The following is a 25911-nucleotide window of genomic DNA, read 5'->3' as shown; positions in this document are numbered from 1 at the left end:
AGAGAAGCTGGGCACAAAAGGGGACACACTTTCTGCTCACTGGGGATCTGCTGATGATAGCTACTGAATATGAGGTGCCTACTAGAGGCCAGGCTTTCATCTGAGTGGAGGTTTTTATATTTAATAACTCCCTGTTGTTCTAGTCTGTCGAGGGGGAAAGGAACGCATGGATTAAGCAACTTGCTCAAGTCACAGGCTAGCAAATAGCAGAGATAGGACGTGAAGTCAGGAAGTCTGGCCCTGAAGATGAGCTGACTTCTTCCCAGAGAGGTCAAAAGAGTCATTCATTAAGTGTTAGTAGTTAGGATGTGGGTGAGGCTAGATATCCAAGTTGCAGATACTTAGCCTTTGGTTGGGGAGAGGCTTGTAATAAGCCCTGTGGGTGGGTGTGAGCACACATGCATGCACAGCCACGTGTTTTGGTGGAGGGGGCAGGGGCTGAAACTTCCAGCTTGCTGGAGAAGATGGGGCCAGGTCCTCTGAGGTTTTAATGACTGTAATTTTCTCAGACGGGAGAAAGGCTGAGATGGAGTGAACAGAGCGCCTGCATTCTCTAGTCCCTCCGGTTAACATGGGTAGATATCAATTCAACAGCCTGTGAAAACCAAAGATGAATGAAGACAGACATCAAATTCCCTGCTCGCCACAGCAGTTGCTGTGCTGAACCGATGTACCATTCCCTGTCTCATCCCCCCCAAATTAGGTTAATGTATTTCAGACTGGCTAAGCGCTGTAGAGAGTCCCTATGCCAAATCCCCTGGGAAAGGACCACACTTAGATCTTAGAGGCTTATTAACAGAGAGCTATAGACGAGGGCACTTTTTTTCCCCGCTCTGTGTGAAGAGGTGCCAGATTTCTCAGGCACTGGTGTAATCACCCAGATTCCCGCTCCCCGTCTGCTCAGCACCCTCCCTTCCCTCCAGAGACTAGCTGTAAGCTCCAGAACTCTACCTGTGGCTGCACTCTCCGGGCAGCAGTTGCTGGTGCATTGGTCCCGCAGCACTGACACCTCCCTCTCCAGCATCTCAATTCGGCTCAGCAGCTCCTGTAGCACCTGGGCCGAGCTGGCACATGGGCAGGCCTTCTTGGGGAGGTTGATCCTGTGCGTGAAGGTGACCTGGCTCTCGTGGTCCGAGGTCTGGCCTGTGTACTCCGTCAGCACCTCATCTTCGGTGCTCACCTCGTGTTCGGCCGAGGCCTCCAGCCCCGAGGAGCAGAGGCTGTCCAGGGGCACGTTGATGTTGTACACGTGGTTGAAGACCACCGGCTGCTCCTTGCCGGATGCATTGTAGCTGGCAGCGCCTCCTTGCTCCTCCACCGCTGGTCTCTGGACCCTTTCCATGGTGACTTCCAGCTGACACTCCGAGGGCTTAAGCAAGGAGCCCAGAAGGATCAGGTTGACACCAATGAGCACGTTCTTCAAGACCACTGTCTCCCCGTCTGCCCCCATCCTCTCAGCAGAGCTCCGGGTTCAAGACTACCCTGCAGCAGAAAGCATGGAATGTGCAAGAGAAACCAGGGGATGAGCTAGATGGCCTCTGAGACCTGCATCTGGGCACAGTGCAGTTTACAGTCCTACAAAACTGAAGGATAGCAGTGAAAATTTTTAAGGGGATGTTTGGGCAGTGACTACCAGGGTCATGAAAGCCCAGGGCTTTTTGTCCTCTAGAGAAATCCCTGAGAATGGACACTGCTTCTGCAGAAAGGCATTTTGATTTTCCAAAAGGTTTATCTAGAACACATGAGTCTGGCCCCTCGTTGGGCAGGTGGTTCCCACAAAGAGGACCCGCAAGGACTCAGGACAGGGGCTCTGTGGATAGGAGAACTCAGAGCTTCATTTCACTTCTGGGTGAGAATTAGGATGCTGGATACCATGAAGACTTGGGCATACCCTCATATTTCCCCAGATGTGTGTTAGTATGGGGCCCTGTCAGCCACTTCAAAATAACTTATAAACTCAAATACAAGTTGACTTTAGAATAACCAAGCAGGCAGATAATATAGTTCCAGGTAATTGTGGTCGTTAATAATCCTTGAGTACATTTGTGATTATCTGGAACTGTGTAAGCTGAACTTTCTTTTACTCTTCTCATTAGTACAGTCCCAGTGCTTTGTGACCACAGGGTGCCTTTCTTCTGAGGTCCTGTTTGAATTGCTAAAATAATGAATTAGCTCCTCTGCTGGTTACCTAGTCACCAAGAACCAGGAAGCATGATAAATTTACTACAATGCAAATCAGTTTTACAGAAATTATATTTCTTTTGTACTCCCTGTGTAACAGAGAAAAAGGCTTACAGACTTTGGTTCTACAGGTAACGTTAGAGCTAAGAAGATTAAGGACAAAGGAGCGGAGTGAAAGTATATATATGAGTTTGGGAAGAAGGCAATGAATGACAGCTAACATCAACTGAATGTGTACTGTGTACAGACTGTGCTCTGCACCTCACATGGGATCTTACTTGACCCTCAGAACAATCTTATGATTGAATGTCATGATTGTCCCCATCTTGTAATGGAGTGAATTCTGCCTAGAAAGCTTAAGATTTGAATCCAGATCTGACTCCAAAACCTGTGTTCTTAATGGCTATGCTCCAGTGCTTTTCCTGAAAAGAATGTTCAGTTTTCTCTAGTCTCTGATGGAAATTGTGTTAGTTCTGGGATCTTCCTGAGAATATTGAGATTAGAAAATTTTGCTAGGACTAGAGCCAGTGTTTCTTCCTCCATGAAACATTCTGCTCTCACCTTTTTATTCCTGTTCCCTTAGGAGGTGAAGGAACATCCCCAGCACTAGCTAAGTTCATCCCCGACTCCTTATAAACCCTCTCTGAGAGCATTTGCCACACTAGACCACGAGTTTCCTTTGCCTCTGCCCCTGCCAGCCCCACCTCCTACATCCCCACACTGGACCCAAACTGCTGAGTCAATTTAGGTCAGACCACATCTTATCCACAGGCTTCCCAGGTGACTCAGTGGATAAACACTCCGCCTGCTGATGCGGGAGACACATGAGATGTGGTTTGATCCCTGGGTCAGGAAGATCCCCTGGAGAAGGAAATGGCAAACCACTCCAGTACTCTTGCTTGGAGAATCCCATGGACAGAGGAGCCTGGCAGGCTGCAGTCCATGGGGTCACGTGACTGAGTGAGCACAGAACACACATTTTATCCACAGTATTTAATATGTGTGTAGGACAGCAAAAGTGCTTAATGCCATGATTGTTGAATGAATAAGTGGGTGGATACATGGAAGGATGGAGAAACAGGTGAGTTAGTGAATAAATGCCTGGTGAGCAAAAAGGCTGAATCATTCTCCAACTTATTTGATATCTTTGCATTATCCTCAAGTTATTCACTATTCCCTTCAATTTCAGTTCAACTGGACAATTTCTGAGAGTTGATTTTATTAAGAGTAATCTGTATTAGTGACTATTATGAAAACCATTTCCAATATTACACTTTCTGTGTTACATATTAGACTAAAATCTTCATTTCCGATATGAAGAGGAAGCAGAGCAGAGTAGAGCTATTACGATTCCAGACTCTAGAGCCAGACTGCCTGGTTCTTCCCCTATCCAAGGACTCCCTTGAAATCACTGGAACATGTGAGAAATCCCCTCCATCATTTGACAGCAAAAAGTTCAATTTTACCATGCCCTGGTTCAAAGAAGTGTGAGGTTCTTGGAATGATAAGAGAGGTGGCTATCCCCTGGCTACATCAGATGAGGTGAGTTAACCTTAAAGATAGATGGAGTGACATGTCTAAACCAAACTGCCCTCCTGACTCGAAGCTCTTTCCAAGCCCTTCTATCTGAGGCATTACTAGGCTTCCCATTTTCAGATGCTCTAGGCATTGCATTCTTAGAGTGGTATCTGCCCTTACATCATTGAAAGCTTCTGATAAAAGTCGTTTACACTTAAATTTACACTTAAGGCTAAGAGTCTTAGCTACCTCATTTGCTAAACTAGAGTTGGACTGTCTGATCCATGTTGATACTGCTGAACAGCTTTTTTTCCTAAGAGTTGTAAGATTATCATGTAACATCCATAGCACTTAACATAGCTTTTTGCACAGAGCAGACACTCAACAAGTAAGTGAAAGAAATGAAAAGGAAGATCGGTGACAGGAAAATTAAAAGGGAAAAACGTTAGGTGCCACACCTAAGTCTGAAGCAACAACTACAAAATTATATGTAGAGAGAAAAGTGTAGTTTTAAGTGTGAAAAACACAAGACTCTCATCAATAACCAAACTGACTATTAATTAGTCAACAGTGTGATTTTTTGTTACTTCCAAAACCTTATTTAGACTCAAGCTTTATTTATTTATTTATTTACTTGTGTATATATTTACTTACTTATTTATTGAGGTATAGTTGATTTACAGAGTCAGGCTTCATTAATTGCAATACAGACTATGGGACTTCCTTGATAGCTAAGTGGGGAAAGAATTTGCCTGCAGTGCAGGAGACACGGGAGACACGAGAACCGGGTTCTATCCCTGGGTCGGGAAGATCCCCTGGAGGAGAAAAATGGCAACCTGCTCCGGTATTCTTGCCTGAAAAATCCCAAGAACAGAGGAGCCTGGCAGGCTACAGTCCAAAGGGTTGCAAAGAGTCTGACATGACTCAGTGACTAAGCACAGATAGATTAGGCTACTGTTGTTTAGTCACTAAGTTGTGTCTGACTCTTTTGCCACTCTATGGACTGTAGCCTGCCAGCTCCTTTGTCCATGGGATTTTCCAGGTAAGAATACTGGAGCGGGTTGCCATTTCCTTCTCCAGGGAATCTTCCCAACCCAGGGATCGAACTTATATCTCCTGCTTGGCAGGTAGATTCTTTACCACTCAGCCTCCTGGGAAGCCCAGACTAGGCTGAGCAGGGGGCTGTTTTGCTCTGTCTTGCACTCACTGTTGATGATTTCTGGGTGGTGAGGATGCTGAAAGTAGTCAAAATCCTATCATAGGAGAGGGAGGAGTTTAGCATTCTTGTCCAGAGAAGTGATAGCTCCGGAGATATTGTTCTTTTATCATTCATTCCTTTGACTGATGTTTCTTGAGTACTTACTATTGTGCTGGTTCTTTATTCACAGAAGTTATATTTAAGTGTGTGTGTAGGGGGAGGGAGTGGCAGGGGGAGGACAAACAACACGTAAATACCCATAATTATATTGTGTATTGTATGTAATATATGATATAGTGCCTATTATATGATATTTTAATACATGATGATGTAACATTCATTTGTGTGTGCTGTGTCAGCAAGTGGTAACTGCAGTGGAGGAAAAGAGAAGGGAGCAGAGGAGGTACCAGGAGTAGAGTCACATGGATATCTTATAGAGCCTGACCAGGGAAGGCTGGTCCCAGGAGGTGACCGCTGAGCAGAGACATGAAGGAAGTGAGTAATGAGCTTAGCAGCTGGCTGAGGAAGAGCATTCCAGGCACCAGAAACATCAAGGAGGAGGGATCTGATGCAGGAGCTGGCCTGATGAGTTTGAGTGACAGCGAAACTGGAGGCCAGTGAGTGAGGGAGCAGCTGTGGGGGTGAGGTCAGAGAAGGAGCAGGGGCCAGATCAGAGAAGGCGTTGTGAACCACTGTAAGGACCTGAGCTCTTACTGTGGGGATATATATGGTCACTGTTCTCAAATGCATCCGCATACCAAGTGTTTCTGATGACTTAGTCCCTATCTTTGAGAAACAATCGGCCTCATGAAAGAGATGGAAAGACAAGAAAATATAATGCCAAGGCAGTGTGATCATTATCATGACCAACAAACACACAAAATGCCCCTGAGAAGGCTGGAGGTGACACAGCAGCTTTGCCTGGGGTGCAGGGGGAAGCTGAGCAGAGGGTGGTGGGTAAAAGGCAGTGACGGTTGCCAAGTATTTCTGGCCTGCTTTTCCAGACACGTGGTAGGACTACACCTTCCAGGACTGTGTTTTACCGGCACCTGTTGGTAAGGTGAGGCCATGTCACTAGTACTGGCCAATGGTTGTGAGAGGAAAATGAGCTTCAGGAAAGGCCAAAGAATGTGACCAAGATCTCACAGCTAATGAGCACAGGAGCCAAGGCTGAACCCAGATCTTGCTGACCATGGTTTGTACTCTTAGCTGCTGTTTTTTTCAGGCAGCTTTAATTAGCAGCCACATAGAACTCTCATGAAAAGACTGAGAGCTCTTACAAATCAACACTCTCTTCTCCCAGGATCAGATCTAGGACTTCCTGACAGCGATGACTTTTCGCTTAATGTTTTCTCCACCCACTCCAGGCTACTACCCCCAGAAATTGCTTTAGCTTCTCCCCCTGGAGGGAAAGCTTGCCTGCTGGCTCTTTATTTAAAAGTGCCCAGCCTCCATAGTGTCTCAGAGAATCAAGAGCAGTGCTAGCTAAGCCAGTAAACCTTGATCCTAGAGGGGCCGGGAGACATTTTTCACACTTACCCTTTCCCAGGACAGTTCCCACCAGCTGGCAGTTAGAGAAACCCAGGGCTTGCCCTCGCCCCTCCGGCTTCACTCACTTCTCTGAGCTCTCTCTGGCTTGTTCCCAGCCACCTCAGTCACAAGCTGTCGTTAACTACCCTGAGGACCTCTCTGCTTCTCTCTTGTGTCTCCATTTGCATTTGACTGAGAATGCTTTCTGAGGGCAGGCAGAGAGAGGGGGTGGGATGGACGGCATGGGAGGCTTTGCTTTTTCTCATTTCATCTGAAGCCTATTGGAGGCAGGAGGGGAATGAAACTTATGCTTACGTAATGCCTACTTAGTAAATGTGCCCTTAGTTTTGCTAAGCTCATTTCACTTAATAATTATTTCGAAGTGGCTTTTCTTTCTTGTGTCCCTGAAAGCTTCCCTTTCTGGCTTCCTTCTCTACCTCCATCTCCATTTCCTCTGGAGCACAAGGAATGTTAACTGTTCTGCACGTAGTGTCTTTCCATGGCACTCCTCAGCGATGCTGCTGGGCAGATTTTTGCAACTAACTTCCTTCGAGGAAGGCCTGGTCTAATCCTGTAGCATATCCAAGAATCCCACGTTCCATGCGTTGGTCTCATTTAGAGGGGTCCTGCCTGCTCTGAGACCTGTGGTCTTGCTTTCGTGTGAAGTGGTGGCTGTACCTCTAAGCTAGATGCAGAATCTCTGTCACCACAAGCAACTGAGGAGACTGGAGGGGACCAGCAGAGCCCCTCACTCTCTTCCGATCTCTCAGGTGAGTCATCCCACTAGAACTGTAAGACTCCAGGAGAGAAGCAAAACCGGTCAGTCAGAGGATGAAGTGGTGGGCGTGGGGGGAGGGGAAAGAGGGGGAAAGCCGAGAAGATGGGGAAGATGAAAGGGCAGAGCGCCAGGCTGGAGAGAGGAGCAGAGAGAGCTCTACGGGTAGCGGGAGAAAACGTAAACTTGAGGGACAAGATAATACATTTGGGGTTCGAAGATGTACTAACACTTGAGAGCAAGACAGGTAGCTAATGACTCTCCAAATGAGAGTGCAAGCCAGTTGCAGCAATTCAATAGCTCCATACCCAAGAAATCCGTGTGATGCCATTGATTTATTTCCTCCACTCCAGCCTCCTTATCAGTATAATTATGATGGAGCACCAGAGGTGTTTCTGGGTCATGTGTAAGAGGCGACATGGTCCTGGATGGTCCTCTAGTCCCAGGGGATACCATGTTACTGGGATGTGTGCCCTCTTCTCTGGGTGGCATGTGGGGAGAGCTTGGGTCACCTGGGCTTGGCCAACTCTTGCCCTAGCTAAAGTTTTTCTTAAGTAGCTTTTCTTTCCCTTGGCCTCCTCCAATGCCTTCTCCTGGCTTTATTTCTTCACACTGAAGAACTTTGCTACTGTTATAGAAAAATATTCCGGGAGCCATCACCTTTACCCAGGCTCAGAGGAGGAGAAAACTGGTCTCAAGAAGGTGGGATGTGGGGTGGGAGGAAGGTGGAGGAGGTGATGACGAGGGAGAGAAAAAGCCACAAGTCACTCATGTGGAAGCTATGTCTTTGAGTTTTTTCATTTTTATTTCCTCCTAGAATCACAGAGGGAGTGAAAGAGACAAACTCAGGTTGAGGAACTTCAGAAAAAATAGGAGTGTGTAGGTTGTTGGGCAGGTAAGGAGAGGTGATCTCCTGGGGGTGGGCTGCCAGTGTCCTGTTTAGATTTTCTAACTTCCACCAACGTTAGTCCCCATGCTGTCCCTGGGAGTGATTTATAAACCAGAACCATATCTGTGAAAAAATGACAGTCTTTTTTGTGCTCTTTTCTTTTTTTTTTTTTAAGTTAGTTAGAATTAGTTTAAAAATAGTTCCCTGCCTGCCTTTGGGATGCTCTGTCACTTGGAGAAAGAGGGTAATTATGAAAGACGAGGGTGTAATGTGATTACCGCCGGCCCCATTGTGTCAGTGGAGGAAGCGTCAGGGCTGCTTGGGAGGACCAGGGCGATCGTCTCCATCAGCACCAGGCCTTTATTGAGCTTGTCAGGTTTCTGCAAAGAACCTGAGGGCAGAAAACTCCCCGCAGACAGGACTCTGTGGCTGGCCCAGAGCTGTCAGGAAGGACATGGAGTGTTGTAGGAGGAGATGCAAGGCCAGGCTTGGGTGTCACCTCCCACCAGGACTGGCCACCCCACCCCCGCTCCTGAACCGCTTTCCCTGATGGTCCCCCTCGAGGGGTCTGCAGGACGGGTCTTTGGTTCAGAATGTGATAGAGTCACATTCGTTTTTTGGCACAAGTGGTCAGTCCAGCATATTTGTGTGTGTGTGTCCCTGGGGGATAGAGAAACTGCACTGCTGGATCGAGAAATCTGGCTTCTGGTCTTGTCCTCCGCTCTGTCTTGTACCAGCTGTGATCATTCCAAGGGACCTGGCCTCTCAGAGCGGTTCCTTCTTCATCTGGAAAGTGGGGTCCTGAATATCCAGCAAGGGAGTGACAAAGTCCACCGACTGGCAGCGAATGTGAGGCCATCCTGGTTGGAATCCCTGCTTTCCGATACAACGGGCAAGGCTGGGCAAGTTTTACTGCTGGGGGAGAACCTGTTTTCTTTTGGGAGCAGCTAAGGCTGATGGTATGCCTTCCAGGTTTCCCCACGATTTTTGGTAAATAGAGATCCCATTTAGGTGAAAATTTATTCAATTTTTATAGATCCCAGAGAATTCTAAGCATCTATAGAACATTCGACTACATACATACATACATATATATATATAAAACCATGTACATACATAGTTATATATATATATGTATATGTATATATACACACACACACACACATATATATATATATGGAGAAGGGCAAGGCAACCCACTCCAGTATTCTTGCCTGGAAAATCCCACAGACAGAGGAGCCTGATGGGCTACAGTCCATAGGGTCACAAGAAGTCAGACATGACTAAAGTGACTTAGCACGCACGTACATGTGTGTATATATATATATACACACACACACAAACACACATCTATATATATGGCTTCCCAGGTGGCTCAGTGGTAAAGAATCCACCTGCCAGTGCAGGAGATGTAGGAGTCAAGGATTTGATCCCTGGGTCAGGAAGATGCCCTGGAGAAGGAAATGGCAACCCACTCCAGTATTCTTACCTGGAAAATCCCATGGACAGAGGAGCCTAGTGGGCTACGGTCCATGGGGTTGCAAAGAGTCAGACACAACTGAGCGTGTGTGTGTGTGTGTGTGTGTGTGTATTTATATATGTAGAATATAGTATCCCATTTAATCCTCAAAACAAGCAATAGGATTATTCCAGTTTTATAGAACAGTTCAGAGTATGGGAGTGATTTGCCCGGTTATACTCAGTGAATTAGAGCCGAGTTAAATGCTGAGTCACATTTCCAGACTCTCAGTTCAGTCATAGATGCCACAGCCTCCCTCTGCCAGCCACCTTTGTCCTTTGGAAGTAGGTAGGATATAAATAATGAATTCCCAATTAATCTCCACCATTTTGGTTTGGAAATTCTTCCAAGAGCCTGACCTTTTGCTATCATTAATATCTATTTTTCATCTGTGTTTCTCGAGCTGGGAGAACAGCGTGTCACCATTTGCTGATCAATTATTCTTCTTGAACAGTCATCAACCTGCTTTTCATCTTTCTCTTCTTTCCATTTAATAAAACTGCAAAGCAAAGTCTCTTCTAAGAAAGATGACCACTCAGACTGCAGCCCAAACAGATGCTTTTTTTTTTCTTGGCCAAGATACCCCTTAAAACAGATGGAGAAATTGGTTTAGAATATAAAAAGTAGTCTCTGGCCTCATGGGGTTTATAATCTAGTTGAGAAGGCTAGGCTTATACAAGTGAAACTGAAGGACAAGGCAAGGCTGTCCACTGGTACTATTGGTCTCTTAAAGTTTAGTATATGCTCCTCACAGTGTGGGAGAGGTGACCAGAAAAAGACTTTCTGTGGAGGTAGTGTCCCAGTCTGCATAGAAGGGTGGTGCTGGAAAGGTGGATAAGAGTTGCGGGGAGTGAGTGGGGAAGGGGGCAAAGGGCACTGCACAGGCAGAGTTGATTGAAGTCTCAAGGCTAAATGCAAGGAAGTTCTGCCTCTGAAGGGACTATCTTCAGTTTGCATGAAGGTTTAAAATCAATTAAAACTATATTTTGAAAATGTATGACAATAATCCCTCCATGTTCTGTGCGTGCCTGAGAATAAGGGAGCGCACACGTCCCATGTCTGAGTAGTGCTTCTTTGTTTTTAATGGCTGAGTAATATTCCATTGTATATATGCGCCACATCTTCTTTATCCATTCCTCTGCTGATGGACATTTAGGTTGCTCCCATGTCTTGGCTATTGTAAACAGTGCTGCAATGAACACTGGGGTGCCTGTATCCTTTTGGATCGTGTTTTTCTCTGGATATATGCCCAGGAGTGGAATTGCTGGATCACATAGTAGCTCTGTTTTTAGTTTTTTAAGAAACTTCCACACTGTTCTCCATAGTAGCTGTACCAATTTACATTCCCACCAACAGTGTTGGATGGTTCCCTTCTCTTCATACTTTCTCCAGCATTTATTGTTTGTGTGTTTTTTGACACTAGCCATTCTAGCTGGTGTGAGGTGATATCTCATTGTAGGTTTGATTTGCATTTCTTCAATAATTAGTCATATTGAACATCTTTTCATGTGCCTCTTGGCCATTTGTATGTCTTCTTTGGAGAAATGTCTGTTTAGGTCTTCTGCCCATTTGTTGATGGGGTTGTTTGTTTAGATGCTGTTAAGTGTCAAGAATGGCAGGAGAAATATCAATAACCTCAGATACGCAGATGACATCACCCTTATGGAAAAGCAAAAAAGAACTAAAGAGCCTCTTGATGAAAGTGAAAGAAGAGAGTGAAAAAGTTGGCTTAAAGCTCAACATTCAGAAAACTAAGATCATGGCATCTGGTCCCATCACTTCATGGCAAATAGATGGGGAAACAGTGGAAACAGTGACAGACTTTATTTTTTTGGGCTCCAAAATCACCGCAGATGGTGACTGCAGCCATGCAATTAAAAGACACATACTCCTTTGAAGAAAAGTTGTGACCGACCTAGACAGCATATTAAAAAACAGAGACATTACTTTGCCAACAAAGGTCCATCTAGTCACAGCTATGGCTTTTTCAGTAGTCATGTATGGATACAACAGTTGGACTATAAAGAAAGTTGAGTGCCAACGAATTGATGTTTTTGAACTGTGGTGTTGGAGAAGACTCTTGAGAGTCCCTTCGACTGCAAGGAGATCCAACCAGTCCATCCTAAAGGAAATCAGTCCTGAATATTCATTGGAAGAACTGATGCTGAAGCTGAAACTCCAATACTTTGGCCACCTGATGTGAAGAACTGACTTATTGGAAAAGACCCTAATGCTGGGAAAGATTGAAGGCAGGAAAAGAAGGGGACAACAGAAGATGAGATGGTTGGATGGCATCACCAACTCAATGGACATGAGTTTGAGCAAGCTCCGAGAGTTGGTGATGGACAGGGAAGCCTGGCGTGCTGCAGTCCATGGGGTTGCAAAGAGTCGGTTGCAAAGACTGAGCGACTGAACTGAAGTGTCATGAGGTGTTTTTAAGAATTATAATTATAAATGTAAGAGTTGTTTATTTGATTGCTTGGACATTGAAACCATTTAGAAGCAATCAGATCTTAGGAGTAGTTACCTGGAGAAGTTATACTCACCTACATCCAGAAGATCAGATAATTCATCTCCTCGAAAAATACCTAATGACAGATTCAAATATCAAATCATGCTGTTTCCAATTATATGACATAACTACACTGGAACTGATTCTTCTATCAGGAACTGAATATTGCTTAAATATTAGACATACATTAATTTATCCAGATGACATGTGTGTTGGACGTGGCAGCTTATGAAAGTTTATAGCTCTAGAGGTCTGAAGGAGTTACTTATTTTACTGTGCAAATTATGTATTTTCGACCATGAAAGAGCACCATTCTGACCCAAAGACGACACACAGGTGAATTCTCTCTTCTTGTGCATGAAGTAACATTTTCTAACCGAAATTCGAGGAAACTCTGAGGGTACTAGTATATAGAGCACAATCTGCTTAATTAAATTCATTTGCACACTGATTGCATGCCAGGAACTGGGCTAGGTTTCATCCAAGATGTCAGGGGTGAGCTAGAGAAACTTTAGGTAATTCCCTGTGTAACTAGGAGGAAGGTATTTATATAACAAGAATAAATAGCAAACCATGATAAGCGCCATATCTGAGAAATGAAGAAATACTTCTGGGAGCCCAGCAGAAGGAACCATTTCAACTGCAAGACTCTAGAGAAATCTCAGTGAAAAAGGTATCCTTTTAGCTGGGTCTTGAAGAATTAGAAAGATTCTGAAACCATAAGCCAGGGGGAAGGGCAGAATAAGAGGGCACAGTTCCTGGGGTGGTGGTGTAGGGAGTGTTTGTGTATGTTCAGAGTTGAGGGGACTAAGAAGATGTCACAGAGCCTGGATTGGCATCTTAAGATATTTCCTCTGTATTCTGTGGGCTGGTTGAGCCTCAGTGTTTTTTAAGCAGTGCATGACATGATTAAAGAAATTCTTTCACCTCTTCAGTTGCAGTTGGCCCCAGAGATGAATTCTAATCTGAAAAACTCAAAAAAGATTTTTTTTGGCTTGTCGTTCATCTTATTTTGCAGCTATTTAGTTGGTAAGGCCCAGATTAGCCTTGTTCATTACTTTAGAGAGTGGTTTTTCAGGGTACATAATTTCTTAAATTCTTTTCTCTCATTCTCTGTCTTGACAAAATGCATTTTGCTCTCCATTAAGTTAGACTGCATCATCTTTGTTCATTACGGTTAAAAGGGGGCTCCAATGGAATTCACACGCTGTTTTATTAACTGCTAAATCCAGGATATGTATTGCAAGATATTGGACTTTTAAAATGTTTTCAATTTGAATAAAGATAAGAATTGCGCATTTAGCTCCAAGCAGCTGCCTTTCTGACAAATGAAGAATGCAGACGCCATGGAGTTGGCTCTCAGTATAGCCAGGCTTTGGTAAGCAAAGCACAGTTTTGTGGGTTCCCAAAGTCCATGTATGGACTTCCATGGTGGCTCAGTGGTAAAGAATCCACATACAAATGCAGGAGACACAGATTCGATCCCTGGATCTGGAAGATCCCCTGCAGGAGGAAACGGCAACCCACTCCAGTATTCTTGCCAGGGTAATCCCATGGACAGAGGAGCCTGGCAGGCTACCATCCATAGGGTCACAAAGAGTCAGACAGGACTTATCGATTAAACAACAGCAACAGAGTCCATGTATGATCCACTTAAGGTACAAAAAAAGCTCATAAGAAGATGCAGAATGTCCCTGGTGGGCTGGGGTTGATGACAGAAATAGCTTGTGCGTGGTGTCCTTTTCTCTTTAATGGGAGTTCTTCCCCAGAGCAACTCCCCTTTCTCCCCAGCCTCTGTACACATGCCTGGGCCTGCCTCTCTCTCCTGCACACATAATTCTGGCGTTCTCTCATTTGCCCCTCCAGACCATCTCTCCACTGTTCTCTTCCTGGATCTGATCTTTCTTCCTAGAGAGCTTCCTATTCAGCTAAAGGGGCTCCCCCGTAGGGAGCCGCCACTTCAGCCAGGGGTGGGGGAAGTGTGGTCCTGACTTCCTCCCTGGGAGGGCGTGCATGCATGCATCCTAAGTCACTTCAGTCGTGTCTGATTCTTTGTGACCCTATGGATCTGTAGCCCCCCAGGCTCCTCTGTCCATGGGATTCTCCAGGCAAGAATACTGGAGGGTATTGCCGTTTCGGGAGGTCATCCGCTGACCATGTCCCTCAGCTGAAGGGCATTGTTTCTCTCAAAGTGACCTTCTCTGTGGGACTGACTCTCTTTCCAGGTTCTGGTAAGCTCTTTGCCAAGTTCACTCACCTCTTTGGGGATTTAAGGAGGCTAACAGTTCAGCTTCTACTAATCCCAGGTGGTCTGGGTATAGTGTCCTCACTGAGTGACCTGTGGTTATGTAGTGTCCATCTCTCCAGGTCCCCACAGAGTCCTGCCTTCCTGGGAAGGGCTATTTACCCCAGGCATTTCCTCCTGGCTCCAAACCTGCTTAAAACTTACCTGTTCTCTACGCCTCATTCCCTCAGTAGTCAAATGCCAAAGTAATACAAGATACAGTGTTGGCAATAAATTAATACCTTCTAGAAACCTATTTGGAAACACGTAGGCCTTAAACCATAAATAACAGTGACATTTTCATTTTAACAACAGCCTTCAACTAACCTAACAGTGGACATGGTTCAGTGTGGTTTCATACTGTAGCAGAGAATAAGATTCATTGCCTGTAAAAGGTTTCAACATTTTTTTCTCACACTGATCTTTCTACCTTTCCTCTGTTGAAAAGCACTAAAATGAGTCAGAATAGAACACCTGGCATCTGTGGAGCTCATTACAGTTTTCAAGATGCTTTCATAAGCATCAAATGATGCTTTTGGTTGATCGTTCTATGAATTTTATAAGTACGTAAGGTGGGTATGTTGTCCCATGTTACAGATGAGAAAACTAAGGCTTATTCCTATGAATAACACGCCATAAGGCTGATTTAAGAAATTATGTTTTCTGAGGAAAACTTGACAAATTTACCTCTGACAACTTTACAGTGTAAAAAGAAATCTGACTCTCATCTTCTTGGGTTTGTTTTCCTGATGGGGAAACTGGAAAAGTATAGTGATGTTGCGTGCATGCGTTCAGTCACTCAGTCGTGTCCGACTCTTTGCAACACCATGGCCTGCCAGGCTCCTCTGTCCATGGGGATTTTCCAGGCAAGAACACCGGAGTGGGTTGCCATGCCCTCTTCCAGGGCATCTCCAACCCAGGGATAGGACCCATGTCTCCTGCATCTCCTGCTTTGGCAGGCTGATTAATAATAATAATCAAGTCACGGGTTTATTTATTCCTCAGAGAGAATATATTCTCTGAGTTAAAAAATAGTTCCAGCCTTATACTTTTTCAACTCTTTGGCCATTTATAGGTACTTTAATGAGCAGTTGCCTTGAGTAGGGGTCTTGGGGTGGGAGGTGGGCCGCCAGTGATTTTTGGCTGCATGGCTGGGGGCGGGGGAGGGTCTGGCAGCCAAGGGTGAGAAGAGAGTGAGTGGAGGAGCCCACACTGGTTGGGGCGGAGGGAACCTGTTTCTCTCTGGATTTACTCAACAACTCTCCTACTTGAGGGCTGGAGGACTATACCATGAGAGGCTCTCAGATTCCCTAGTGACAACTCAAAAGTGGATCCATTCTCTGGAGTTTGTGATGGGAAAAACCTATCCCTTTGATCTTAGTTTGCATTATCACACAGGCTTCCTGCAGGGACATCATTGTGAAAGAGATCCCCCTGCTGAGCCAAACACCAGGCTGATTCACCCAATGGGAAGCCCAACATTGGCACTATTTCCTAAGCCAGCTCTGAGGATTTTCTGTGCTTTATTCCTGTATATGAAGATAATTATGAAGTAGGCATTGGCATGCCTTTCTACCATTCTGTAATATTATATCTTCATTAGTCTAGTCTCGTAAATGTGTCTAGAATGATCCAAACTTTTGATCAACACGATGAGTCCACAGTATTTAAATCATTGATAGGTATTTATTGCCTTTCTGGACTTTTCCAAACTTTTGATCAACATGATGGGTCCACAGTATTTAGATCAATGATGGATATTTATTGTCTTTCTGGACTTTTCTTTGAAGACCGAGGATGTGGGACTTGTGGCTGGGTTTGTCCAAACCAGCTGCTTTTGGTTAGGAAGGGAAAATCCTCACTACCTTCACCTTCACATATAAATGCACAACATCAACCCAGGATGTGTGCCTTCAGCTGCACTGTGATACATGGACAGGACTGTTATGAAAAGAAAGGGAGGGCTTTCTCTGACTGCCACCTACATATTTCAGAGTTATACCAGGTATTCATCCAAGGGCATTACATATTAACTCCCTTAACCTTCACAACAATCATACAAACTACCATGATTGTCCCCATTTTACAGATGAGGAAACTGAGTCAGAAAGAGTTTAAGTAACTTGTCGAAAATCACAAAGCATTGAAACAAGGGCACCAAGATTCAAATTTTTTGTTGTTGTTGAGGGATGTATCCAGTGGGTCTGGAAGCCTTTGTATGAGAGGGAATTTGTGACAATCTCCCCCTCTGAGCTCAAGCAGAACTTAGTATTATACTTATTACAATAGTTACCTGCAAAGCTGTTCCCCTCCCTCTCCCTGCTCCCTGCCCCTAGCCAACAGAGGGTCCTTGGAGGGCAGGTCTATAAACTAGTTATCTTTGGTCCCAGCATATAGCGTGATTCCTGGAGTCTAGTAGATTCTCTCTCTCTCTCTAAATACCTATATACACAAACATGTGATGTGGTTCCAGCCATCCTTACCGACTCAGGTGTCTGCATGTCCCCACAATCTGGTTTTTTCCTGCTGCCAAAGTTTCTAAAATGTTCCTCTCTGCAGTGTCAGCCAGAAGAACTGCTACTGGGAGTGTGTGAGGTGACCCCTAGGGGGCCAAGGACACATTGTGCTGCTGGCCATCAGCAGTTTATTGTTCAGGTAATAAATGTCTTGCCTACCCCTTCCAGGCTCCCTTGCTGATAGCTTCAGGATTGTAGGTCTTCCCCTCACACTTATTTTGATTACTGCTGCCTGTCACATTGTTTCTTATTATTGACCTTGGTACCTGTCAGACCATTCCCACCCCCTAATTGTCTTTACCTGCCACTCGTCGGTCTTCACTGAAAAGCTGGTTTCTCTGATTACTCAGGCCCTGACAGCTTCTCATGGATTTCCTTGATTCTTCTCAGAAATGAAGGAGCGCTGTGTGGCCTTCTTTGCCCTTGGACTTGATGAAGGTTGTTGGCTGTGAGTGGGATCATAGACGGTCCTCTCCAGAGGGCCACCTTAGGGAGCTTTTAGAGAGGGGTCATGGCCTAAGTCGGAGAAGGTGATGGCACCCCACTCCAGTGCCCTTGCCTGGAAAATCCCATGGACGGAGGAGCCTGGTAGGCTGCAGTCCATGGGGCCGCTAAGAGTCGGACACGACTGAGTGACTTCACTTTCACTTTTCACTTTCATGCATTGGATAAGGAAACGGCAACCCACTCCAGTGTTCTTGTCTGGAGAATCCCAGGGACGGGGGAGCCTGGTGGGCTGCTGTCTATGGGGTCGCACAGAGTCGGACACGACTGAAGCGACTTAGCAACAGCAGCAGCAGAATGGCCTAAGTGGGGCGGGGTGGGGGGGGGAGCTGCCCTGAAGACAACATCTCTCTGACTTTCCTGAATTTTCACTTACTGGCTTTCTGAGCTTGAGCAGGTCATGTGACTGCTCTCAGTCTCAGTGTTCTTATCTCTAAAGTGGGAATTATTTATAGTAAGAATCAAAGTCTATGTGAAAATACTGCTCTCTTCAAATGAATCTTCTAGGTACAGCTCTCAACCTTTTAGAGGGGTTTAAGAATTGTGTGCTGGCCTCCCCGTTGGCTCAGCGATAAAGAATCCACCTGCAATGCAGGAGCCACAGGAGATGTGGGTTCGATCCCTGGGTCAGGAAGATCCCCTGGAGAAGGGAATGGCAACCCACTCCAGGATTCTTGCCTGGAGAATCCCATGGACAGAGGAGTCTGGTGGGCTACAGTTCATAGGGTTGCAAACAGTCGGACACAACTGAAGTGACTTAGCACGCATGCAAGAATTGTGTGCTACATAGAGAACACACTTGTGGCTGCTGAGTGGGAAAGAAGTGGGGGAGGGATGGATTGGGAGTTTGGCATTGGCAGATGCAAACTATTATATATATAAGGGATAAATAACCAGGTCCTACTGTATAGCATAGGAAATTATATTCAATATCCTGTGATAAACCATAATGGAAAAGAATATGAAAAAGAATGTGTGCATATATATATATATATCTGAATCATTTTGCTATACAGCAGAAATTAACACAACATTGTAACTCAACTATACTTCAATTTAAAAAAAGTTGTATCTTTGGTTGGAGGGAATATTGTATCAACTCTGAAGTAATCACTGGGAAGCTGTTAGCATCAATAACACACAACAAATAAAAAAGCACATGGTCTCCATTTCTGCATGGATCAGAAGTTCATCATTGACATACAGCATGGAATTGTGTTCCCTCCTCAGTTGTCCCTCAGCTCCAGCATTTAGAAGGGGCACGAGCTGGATGGTGAGTCCTCGCCAAGTGCTCAATTAGTTGTTGGATTGAGTGGAACTGAGGATGTTCACATGGCAGTGAGTGATAAATCCCATGGCAGCATGCATGGCACATCTTCTTGACCCACAAGTATAGAGAAGGACCATCACTTCATGCAGATGTTCAACAACCTCCAGGGAATGGTCTGCTTTCCAGAGTGGGCTTAATTAGGATGTAAAAACAGAACTCAATAGACTGGGAATTACAAGGATTCCTGAATGATTCCATGGCTATTCCTGGGCTAAATTTCATCCCTGAAACTGGACTTTAAGAAACCAGAGGGACACTAGAGGTCAGAAGCTATTCACCTGGTTACAGCAACCAGACATGAGACCTGGGAGGCCAACTTTGGGGGCCGAGGCCAAGGTGGGGCTGTCTTGAGATGGACAAGACTTGGGTAGACAATATGGTATATCCAGGACACAGCCAGGGTCAACTGAAAGTCAGAGTTGGATCAAAGCCACTAGAATCAGAAACTAAAGCAGAGGAGATGCATCAACAGAACTAGGTTGCAAATTCTAGGTGTCACAGGGCTAAAGTGCGGTATATGCCACCCAAACACCATAAGCCTTGGGAGTTACAACACCCATACTGATGGCCTAAAGCTAAGCAATGAGTCTCTATTAAAAAACTTATTTTTTCTGATTAAAAGAAAATCACATATTCATTATAAACTAATCAGAATAGATAATAAAGTTGAATTTTTAATAACTTCACCCAGTAAAAGTCACTAGTACTTTTATTTTTCCCTAATTTTTTTCTCTACATGTATTTATATAATTGAAATTGCATACTATTTGAATAGGCACTTTAAGCCAATATGTTTCTTGGGCTTGCTATCTTTAGGGATGGACCCCCTGGTGACAGTTCAGGCAGGCCCAGAAGGTAGGTCTAAGGCTGACCAGGGTCCAGATCAGCTGCCAAGCTGCAGGGTCATGGAGGTAAGGCAGGTGCCAGGCACGGCCACGCAGTGGGGGGACTGAGCAGATCTCATCCAGGGAGCAGCTACTGTATTTTTCCCTCCTCCCTGGCACATGCACGTTTCTCTGTCTACTGGGAGCCTGGGCAAGTGTTAATGGGGTGACTAGCTTCCTCTGCATACTTCTCCTAATTAACATGTGTGTGTCTGAATGTGTGGTTGTTGTGAAGGACATTGCATTTCTGTCCTGATTAGAGGGATGAAGCAGGTCTCTTCGAGAGTCTTGAGAAAGATCAGGGTCTGCCTGCTCCTGACACTGATTTCTGCCCAATCTTAACAGTAGAGCTCACGGTAGGTGGACCTGAAGCCCTGGAGAAGTTTCAGCAGGGGTGGGCGTGCTGGGAGCACAGAGCAGGCATGATGGGTGGGGATGAAGTCACGAAGTCCTTGGGTTCCCACGTGCCACCCTACACCACTCCCACCATCGGAGGGAGCTAGGAAGGGCCAGTGGCCAAGTTCAAGTGGAAGACGGAAGCCACTGGCCAAGATGGAAGTGCTCAGAGAGAGCTTTGGGTGCTTTACTGAAACCTGTGACGTCAATTCTGGAAGCTGGGTCCTGATTTGGCTGTGAGAATAGCCTTTGGTGACAACCACTGATCAGGATAAAGGGCAGATGGTGGCAGCTGGATGTATTTGCATCCTTTCTCCTTATACATTGCCCACAGCCACTGCCTGTGAATTCGCAAAGATAAACCTTTCATCAGCACCGGCATGGACTGGGGCCTGGCAACACAGGACCTCTCTGACTCTTGGAGCAGAGTTGGGGTCAAGCAGCTGTTATGATGCAAGGAGCTGCAGCTTACAAGGTTTCTATGGCCTTGCATCACTGGGGTGAGGTCAGGACAGCCCTGGGGTGGACCTCAGTGTTGGCCACCAGTGAGGTTGTTCCAACCACAGCTCACCACCGAGCTGTTGTGGTGTCTTCAATCAACCTGATGCTGGCCTTTGACCCCCAGAGAGTGCTGCCTAGGGAGCCGGCTGAGCTGGCCTAGGGAGCCGGCTGAGCTGACCGAGGCCCAGCCTCTGGAAAGCGCAGGGGGTTGCATTTTCTGATTTAATTACCTGGAGGGAAGATGTCTTTGTGTTTTGGATTCCCTGACTAGCCTGGAGAGGAAACCTCCCCGGTCAGGCAGGGATGGGCTGAAGGAAAGAGCAGACCTTGCTGGATAAATTAGTAACACGAGGTCTAATTCACCTTTGAGTGGGCATTGCTTCCTGCTCCTCGGGGCCCTTGGATGCTGTTTGCCTCCTGCCTTCATCTGCGTGGACCCCAGGAGCCCTTGGAGTCGCCGGGCAGCACTTAGCTGCTTTCTCCTCAGGGCTCTGTATACTTACATGACTCACAGAGATGGTTAAAGAACAGTGTAGGTGCCCTTCTCTAGCTTTACAACAACATCAAGAGAGGCTGCCAGGTTTCCGTGTGCAGAACTTAAAAGCTGTAGCACTGACCTGACTCATCTCTGAATCTCCCTGGTTGGATACAAATTGTATAGCCTTTGTTTTTATACTGGAACATTCTGACCCGAGGAAGTACTATCTCATCATGGGTAATTCAGAAAAGGGATGTTGAAACACTTTTTTACTCTATTGGCAATAAAAGAAAAATATTTCTAACCTTGTAACTCAATACATCATACATAAATCCTATATATGTATAGAACTGAAACCAAATTTCACAAAACAATACTTACTATTTTGACTATGTTTCCATCCACTCTGTTATAGGACATATATTCTATCCTCCTTCATTAAGGAAAAATAGGTTGTAACCCACTAAACTGGTTTCATGCTCTATTAATACATCACAACCCCCAATTTTGAAATTATTGCTTTAGAGCAGTACCGTCCAATAATGGTATAAGGCGAGTCACTAATGCAAGCATTGTATGTAATTTAAAATTTTCTAGTTAGCCACACTAAAAAGGCGAAGATAAACAGGTGAAATTAATTTTAATAATATGTTTATATAGCTAAAATATTATGATTTCAACATGTAATCAGTATTAAAAATGATGAATGAGCTATTTTCCTTTTTTATACTAAGCTTTTGAAATCTAGTAGGTATTTTACACTCACAGCACGTCTCAGATTGGACTAGGCACATCTCAACAAGTGCTCAATAAGGAGTCAAATGGGCCAGTGACTCCCCTTTCGGCCAAGTTTAGAGGACACTTTAGGGAGAATCACAAGAATCAAGTGCTTATCCTGGTGTTTTTACAGGTGTGTGAGTTCCTGGCAACACGTTTATTTTTCTGAAGCTGCATTTTCTTGGCACCTCTGCTCCAGCACCAAGAGATATGTTATAGCAAAATGGACTTGGAGTTCGTATCTGGATTTGCTGTTAGAAAGCCTATCTTTTCTGTAGCTTTGGGGGAACATTCAAGGAGGATGGTAAGGGGAACATTGCTCTACCTCCTAAGTAAACCTTAAGATGTAGAAGTTGGCTGAATTCACCAAACTGTCATTGAACAGTTACTGTGTATCAACTGTAAACCAAGGTCTCAACACTGAAGTGATTTTGGTGGGGGGCTGTTTTCCTCAGAGCCATAGGGTGATTTGCTTAGGGATTGTCCCTGCTTTGTTCCTAGTGGCCTTTCTTTGAACTCTTTCTGTACTGGGGGCTTTCTTCTCCCTGTAAGTCTGCTATTGACCAGCATCTCCTACTCCGGACATGACTGGGGTGGAGACCTGGCTGAGAGATCTGGTATAAGCTGAAAGACTGGGCTTCAGATCCAACGAAGTTAATTATTGTTGATGATGACAGCATTTCCAGCTGACGTTGACATCAGTGTTTAAGACAAACGCTCACAACTACACCATCTGATTTAATTTTCACAGCCACCCTGGAAACTGAAATCATTACTATCAGCTGCATTTGATATATGAACAAACCAAGGCTCAGGGAGGCTAAGCAAAGGGGGGGGGATGTGTCTGTTGGGGGCTTCTTGTGTCAGATTACTTTAGAAAACACTTAATTAAACAGAGTTAAATAGATTTCTTTACAGAAGAAATTTTAAGAGCCTTTAACATGCTAATGTGATTTGTGAGTCATGAAGATAGATATAGATTTACAGTACATGTATAAAGATACACATTATAAAGATAGATATAGAAATTGGAGGCAGCATGATGTAATGGTTAAAAAAATGTATTCTAGATTTGGATTGCTGGATGGAAATTTGGCTCCTCCAGTTGTGTGACTTCTCTTGCCTCAGTTTCCTCATCTGTAGAATGGGCATCATGAGAAGATCACTGTGAGGATTAACTTAACTGATACATGCAAAACTCTTAGAGCAAAATTTGTGACATGATGAATGCTCAGTAACTCGTCAATGAAAATGTTAGCTATATTTAGCATGCAGCATTTCCCAAATGTCAGATCAAAAGCCCTTCTTTTAATAGCATCTTCTGGGATTAATATACAGGGATACTCTTTGTAAAATGCTTCTCAAGGTCTTAGAGCACAGGTTGGAACTGGAGAAACTTGGTAGGATGTAGCTATGTTGTAGAATGTGGGAAGAGACTGTTGTATGATATTGCTGGTTGAGAGAGATGTTGTCACTAGAGGAATGGCGTCCTCTCCATTGTAGTTTCATCTTCATGAAGGCACAGGTTGGTCATCCAAGAGCCTGGCACACAGGCTCAGCAAATCAGTGCCACGTATGTCATTACTTCTGCCATCTCCCCTCATGGAGACACTGCTAATGATCATGAAGACCTCTCCTGCCATCCTTCTCAACTCAGCCCTTAACGCAACTCTATAAGAAGGATAGAACCTGCATATGAGATAAAACCTGCTTTCTAGCCCTGGGTCAGTCATCATTTGGTGATGAGGAAAGTAGCAATGCTTCAACACTTCAGCAACACAAGCATTGCTAAAACCCTTGATGTGTGGGTCAAACAACTAATTCTACTGAGACACGAACTTTTCAGCCAACTTTGTTTAAAGTTGGCTCTGAACAGAGGCTGAGGAAGTTAACGAACAACCAAAGTCATGGTAGTCATGAAAGTGAAAGTGTTAGTCACTCAGTCATATCTGACTCTGCGACCCCGCGGACTGTAGTCCCCCAGGCTCCTCTGTCCATGGGGATTCTCCAGGCAAGAATACTGGAATGGGTTGCCATGCCTTCCTCCAGGGGATCTTCCCAACCCAGGGTTGAGCCTGAGTCTCCCTCACTGGAGGCAAACTCTACCATCTGAGTCACCAAGGAAGCCTCTTATATGAGAGTTGTTTATCTACTATGAAATACCATGGACAGAGGAACCAAAGGGTCGGACACAACTTAGTGACTAAAACAGCAACAACAGCAACAGAGAAGAGGACCCAATGAAATCTCATTATTTAAAGGAAAATTTTTACTGCAATAATGAGTTCTTTCACACTTTGGAGTAAAAAAAAATTTTTTTTCGACGAAGACAGGGAAAGTTTTGCTTTAGTGCTACTCCAAGTATTTTGGAGTCTCTCTTGGGCCCAATGTGGGCATCCTTGTTTTGCAGGTATAGGAATGAACTGGGGGAAATATTTGACTTCATCATCCGCCTTTCCTCATATGAGTACCTATTCCGAGAATGGAATCTTTCACAGCTCCCCACAGAGACTGGGGAGCAGCCTGCATTTTTGCATAATCATCTGCGTGACATTCAGCCTCGGACATCCTCAAAACTGCCTTTTCACTTGGGGGCTGTACCAAATGGACGTGTAAGGAGGAGTGAATCAGTTGGGAGAAAAAATTGGAACCTGAACCCTTTCCAAGGAAGTTTTTCATATTAACTAGTTCTTTGGAAAAAAATTTAAAGTGTGTGTCTCAGCTACATGGAGCTGAGAAAATAGACATGTTCTCATATATTTATCTAACAGGTATTATCAAGTAACTGGGGCTTCCCAGGTGGCGCTAGTAGTAAAGAACCTGCCTGCCAGTGCACAAAGATTCCATCCTGGGGTCTGGAAGATCCCCTGGAGGAGGAAATGGCTACCCACTCCCGTATTTTTTGCCTGGAGAATCCCATGGACAGAGGAGCCTGGTGGGCTACAGTCCATAGGATTGCAGAGTCAGACATGACTGAGTAACTAACACTTTCACTTCACAGTCAAGGGCAGCCCAGAAATAGAGGAACCTGTCTGGCCCCATTTTCTAGGTATTGCAGGAGAAGGGGCTGTAACATCTGTAGTTATAAGCAGAAGTGGAGAGCCCTGTTCCTAGGAGGGCATAGAAGAAGACCGTAGGGTTGTGAAATAGGAAGCCAAAACTTCCCTGGTAGTAAAAGTCATTCTCAAAAGTGGAAAATGAAGGCTCTGTGAAACAACTGGGTTATATTTTGCCTTCTTTCCTTTCTTTAACCCTCTCTCTTTCTCCCTTTTTCTTATTTTCAGATTTCTTTTTTCTTCTTCTCTCCCTCCCTGTTTTTCTCTCTCCTTCTTTCCTTCTTTCTTTTTTCTTTCTTTCTTCTTCTTTTCTTTTCCTTCTCTCCTTGATCATTTTTTCCTTCTTGTTCTCTCATTCCTTCCATTCTTCTAGGATTTGTTCTCTCTGCTGACTATCTGATGGGATTTTAGTTTTCATGGTATTATACGAAGAGATAGGGTCTTCCCTTCCTCATATGATTACAACCTGCCACCGAGACTGCTGGACTCCACCCAATTTTCATTACCCTCTTTTAGTGAAAAACGTACAATTATATGGGGCCATATGCATCCAACCAAAAGCCTACATTTCCCAGTCTTTCCTGCTAGAGTGGCCAGGTAACCAGGTAGGGTAGTGAGATGTAAGCAGTGTTATGTGGGGGATTCTGGGAAAGTTGCCCACATGAAGCTGACCCACTGAGAGTTGCAGCCTTCTTTCCCTTCCACATTCTCCCTTCCATTGACTGTAGCATGGACATAATGGCTGGAGCTCCTAAAGTCATCTTGGACCATGCAATGAACTTGAGGATAGAATCTACACAATAAGAAGAGTAGAGAAAAGATAGAAGGAGTCTGGGTTCATGATGGCACTGTGCATCTACTATACCAGCCTTGGACTGACTGTCTCTGGACTTTTTACATGTGAGAGAGAAATACATTTTTAAGTTGTTTAAGCCATTGTTATTTCCAGTCTCTGTCCTACAGCTGAAATCAATCCTAAATGATCCACTAACCTCACCAGAAACTGTTTCCCATACTCCATTATCCCCTCCTAGGTCATTGACCCTCTGTCTTCACTATCTGG

At 44.8% G+C, this 25911-nt stretch overlaps 2 protein-coding genes across 3 annotated transcripts in view; one reads left to right on the top strand and one right to left on the bottom strand.

The window, feature by feature from the left end:
• Nucleotides 1-1450, bottom strand: part of TNR (tenascin R) — a 93918-nt gene extending 92468 nt beyond the window's left edge. The window contains exon 1 of the mRNA XM_081494042.1: nucleotides 952-1450. Coding sequence (XP_081350168.1) covers nucleotides 952-1450 — 499 coding nt within the window. The remainder of the gene's footprint in view (nucleotides 1-951) is intronic.
• Nucleotides 1-25911, top strand: part of LOC145507478 (uncharacterized) — a 301802-nt gene that overhangs the window by 108461 nt on the left and 167430 nt on the right. The gene's annotated exons all lie outside the window — the stretch shown is intronic.

Source organism: Giraffa tippelskirchi, chromosome 5, assembly GCF_054371585.1.
Source record: "Giraffa tippelskirchi isolate mGirTip1 chromosome 5, T2T-mGirTip1v1.2.pri, whole genome shotgun sequence".
Classification (NCBI taxonomy): Eukaryota; Metazoa; Chordata; class Mammalia; order Artiodactyla; family Giraffidae; genus Giraffa; species Giraffa tippelskirchi.
The sequence above is the reverse complement of the archived record's forward strand: the minus strand, read 5'-3'. Positions and strand labels throughout refer to the sequence as shown.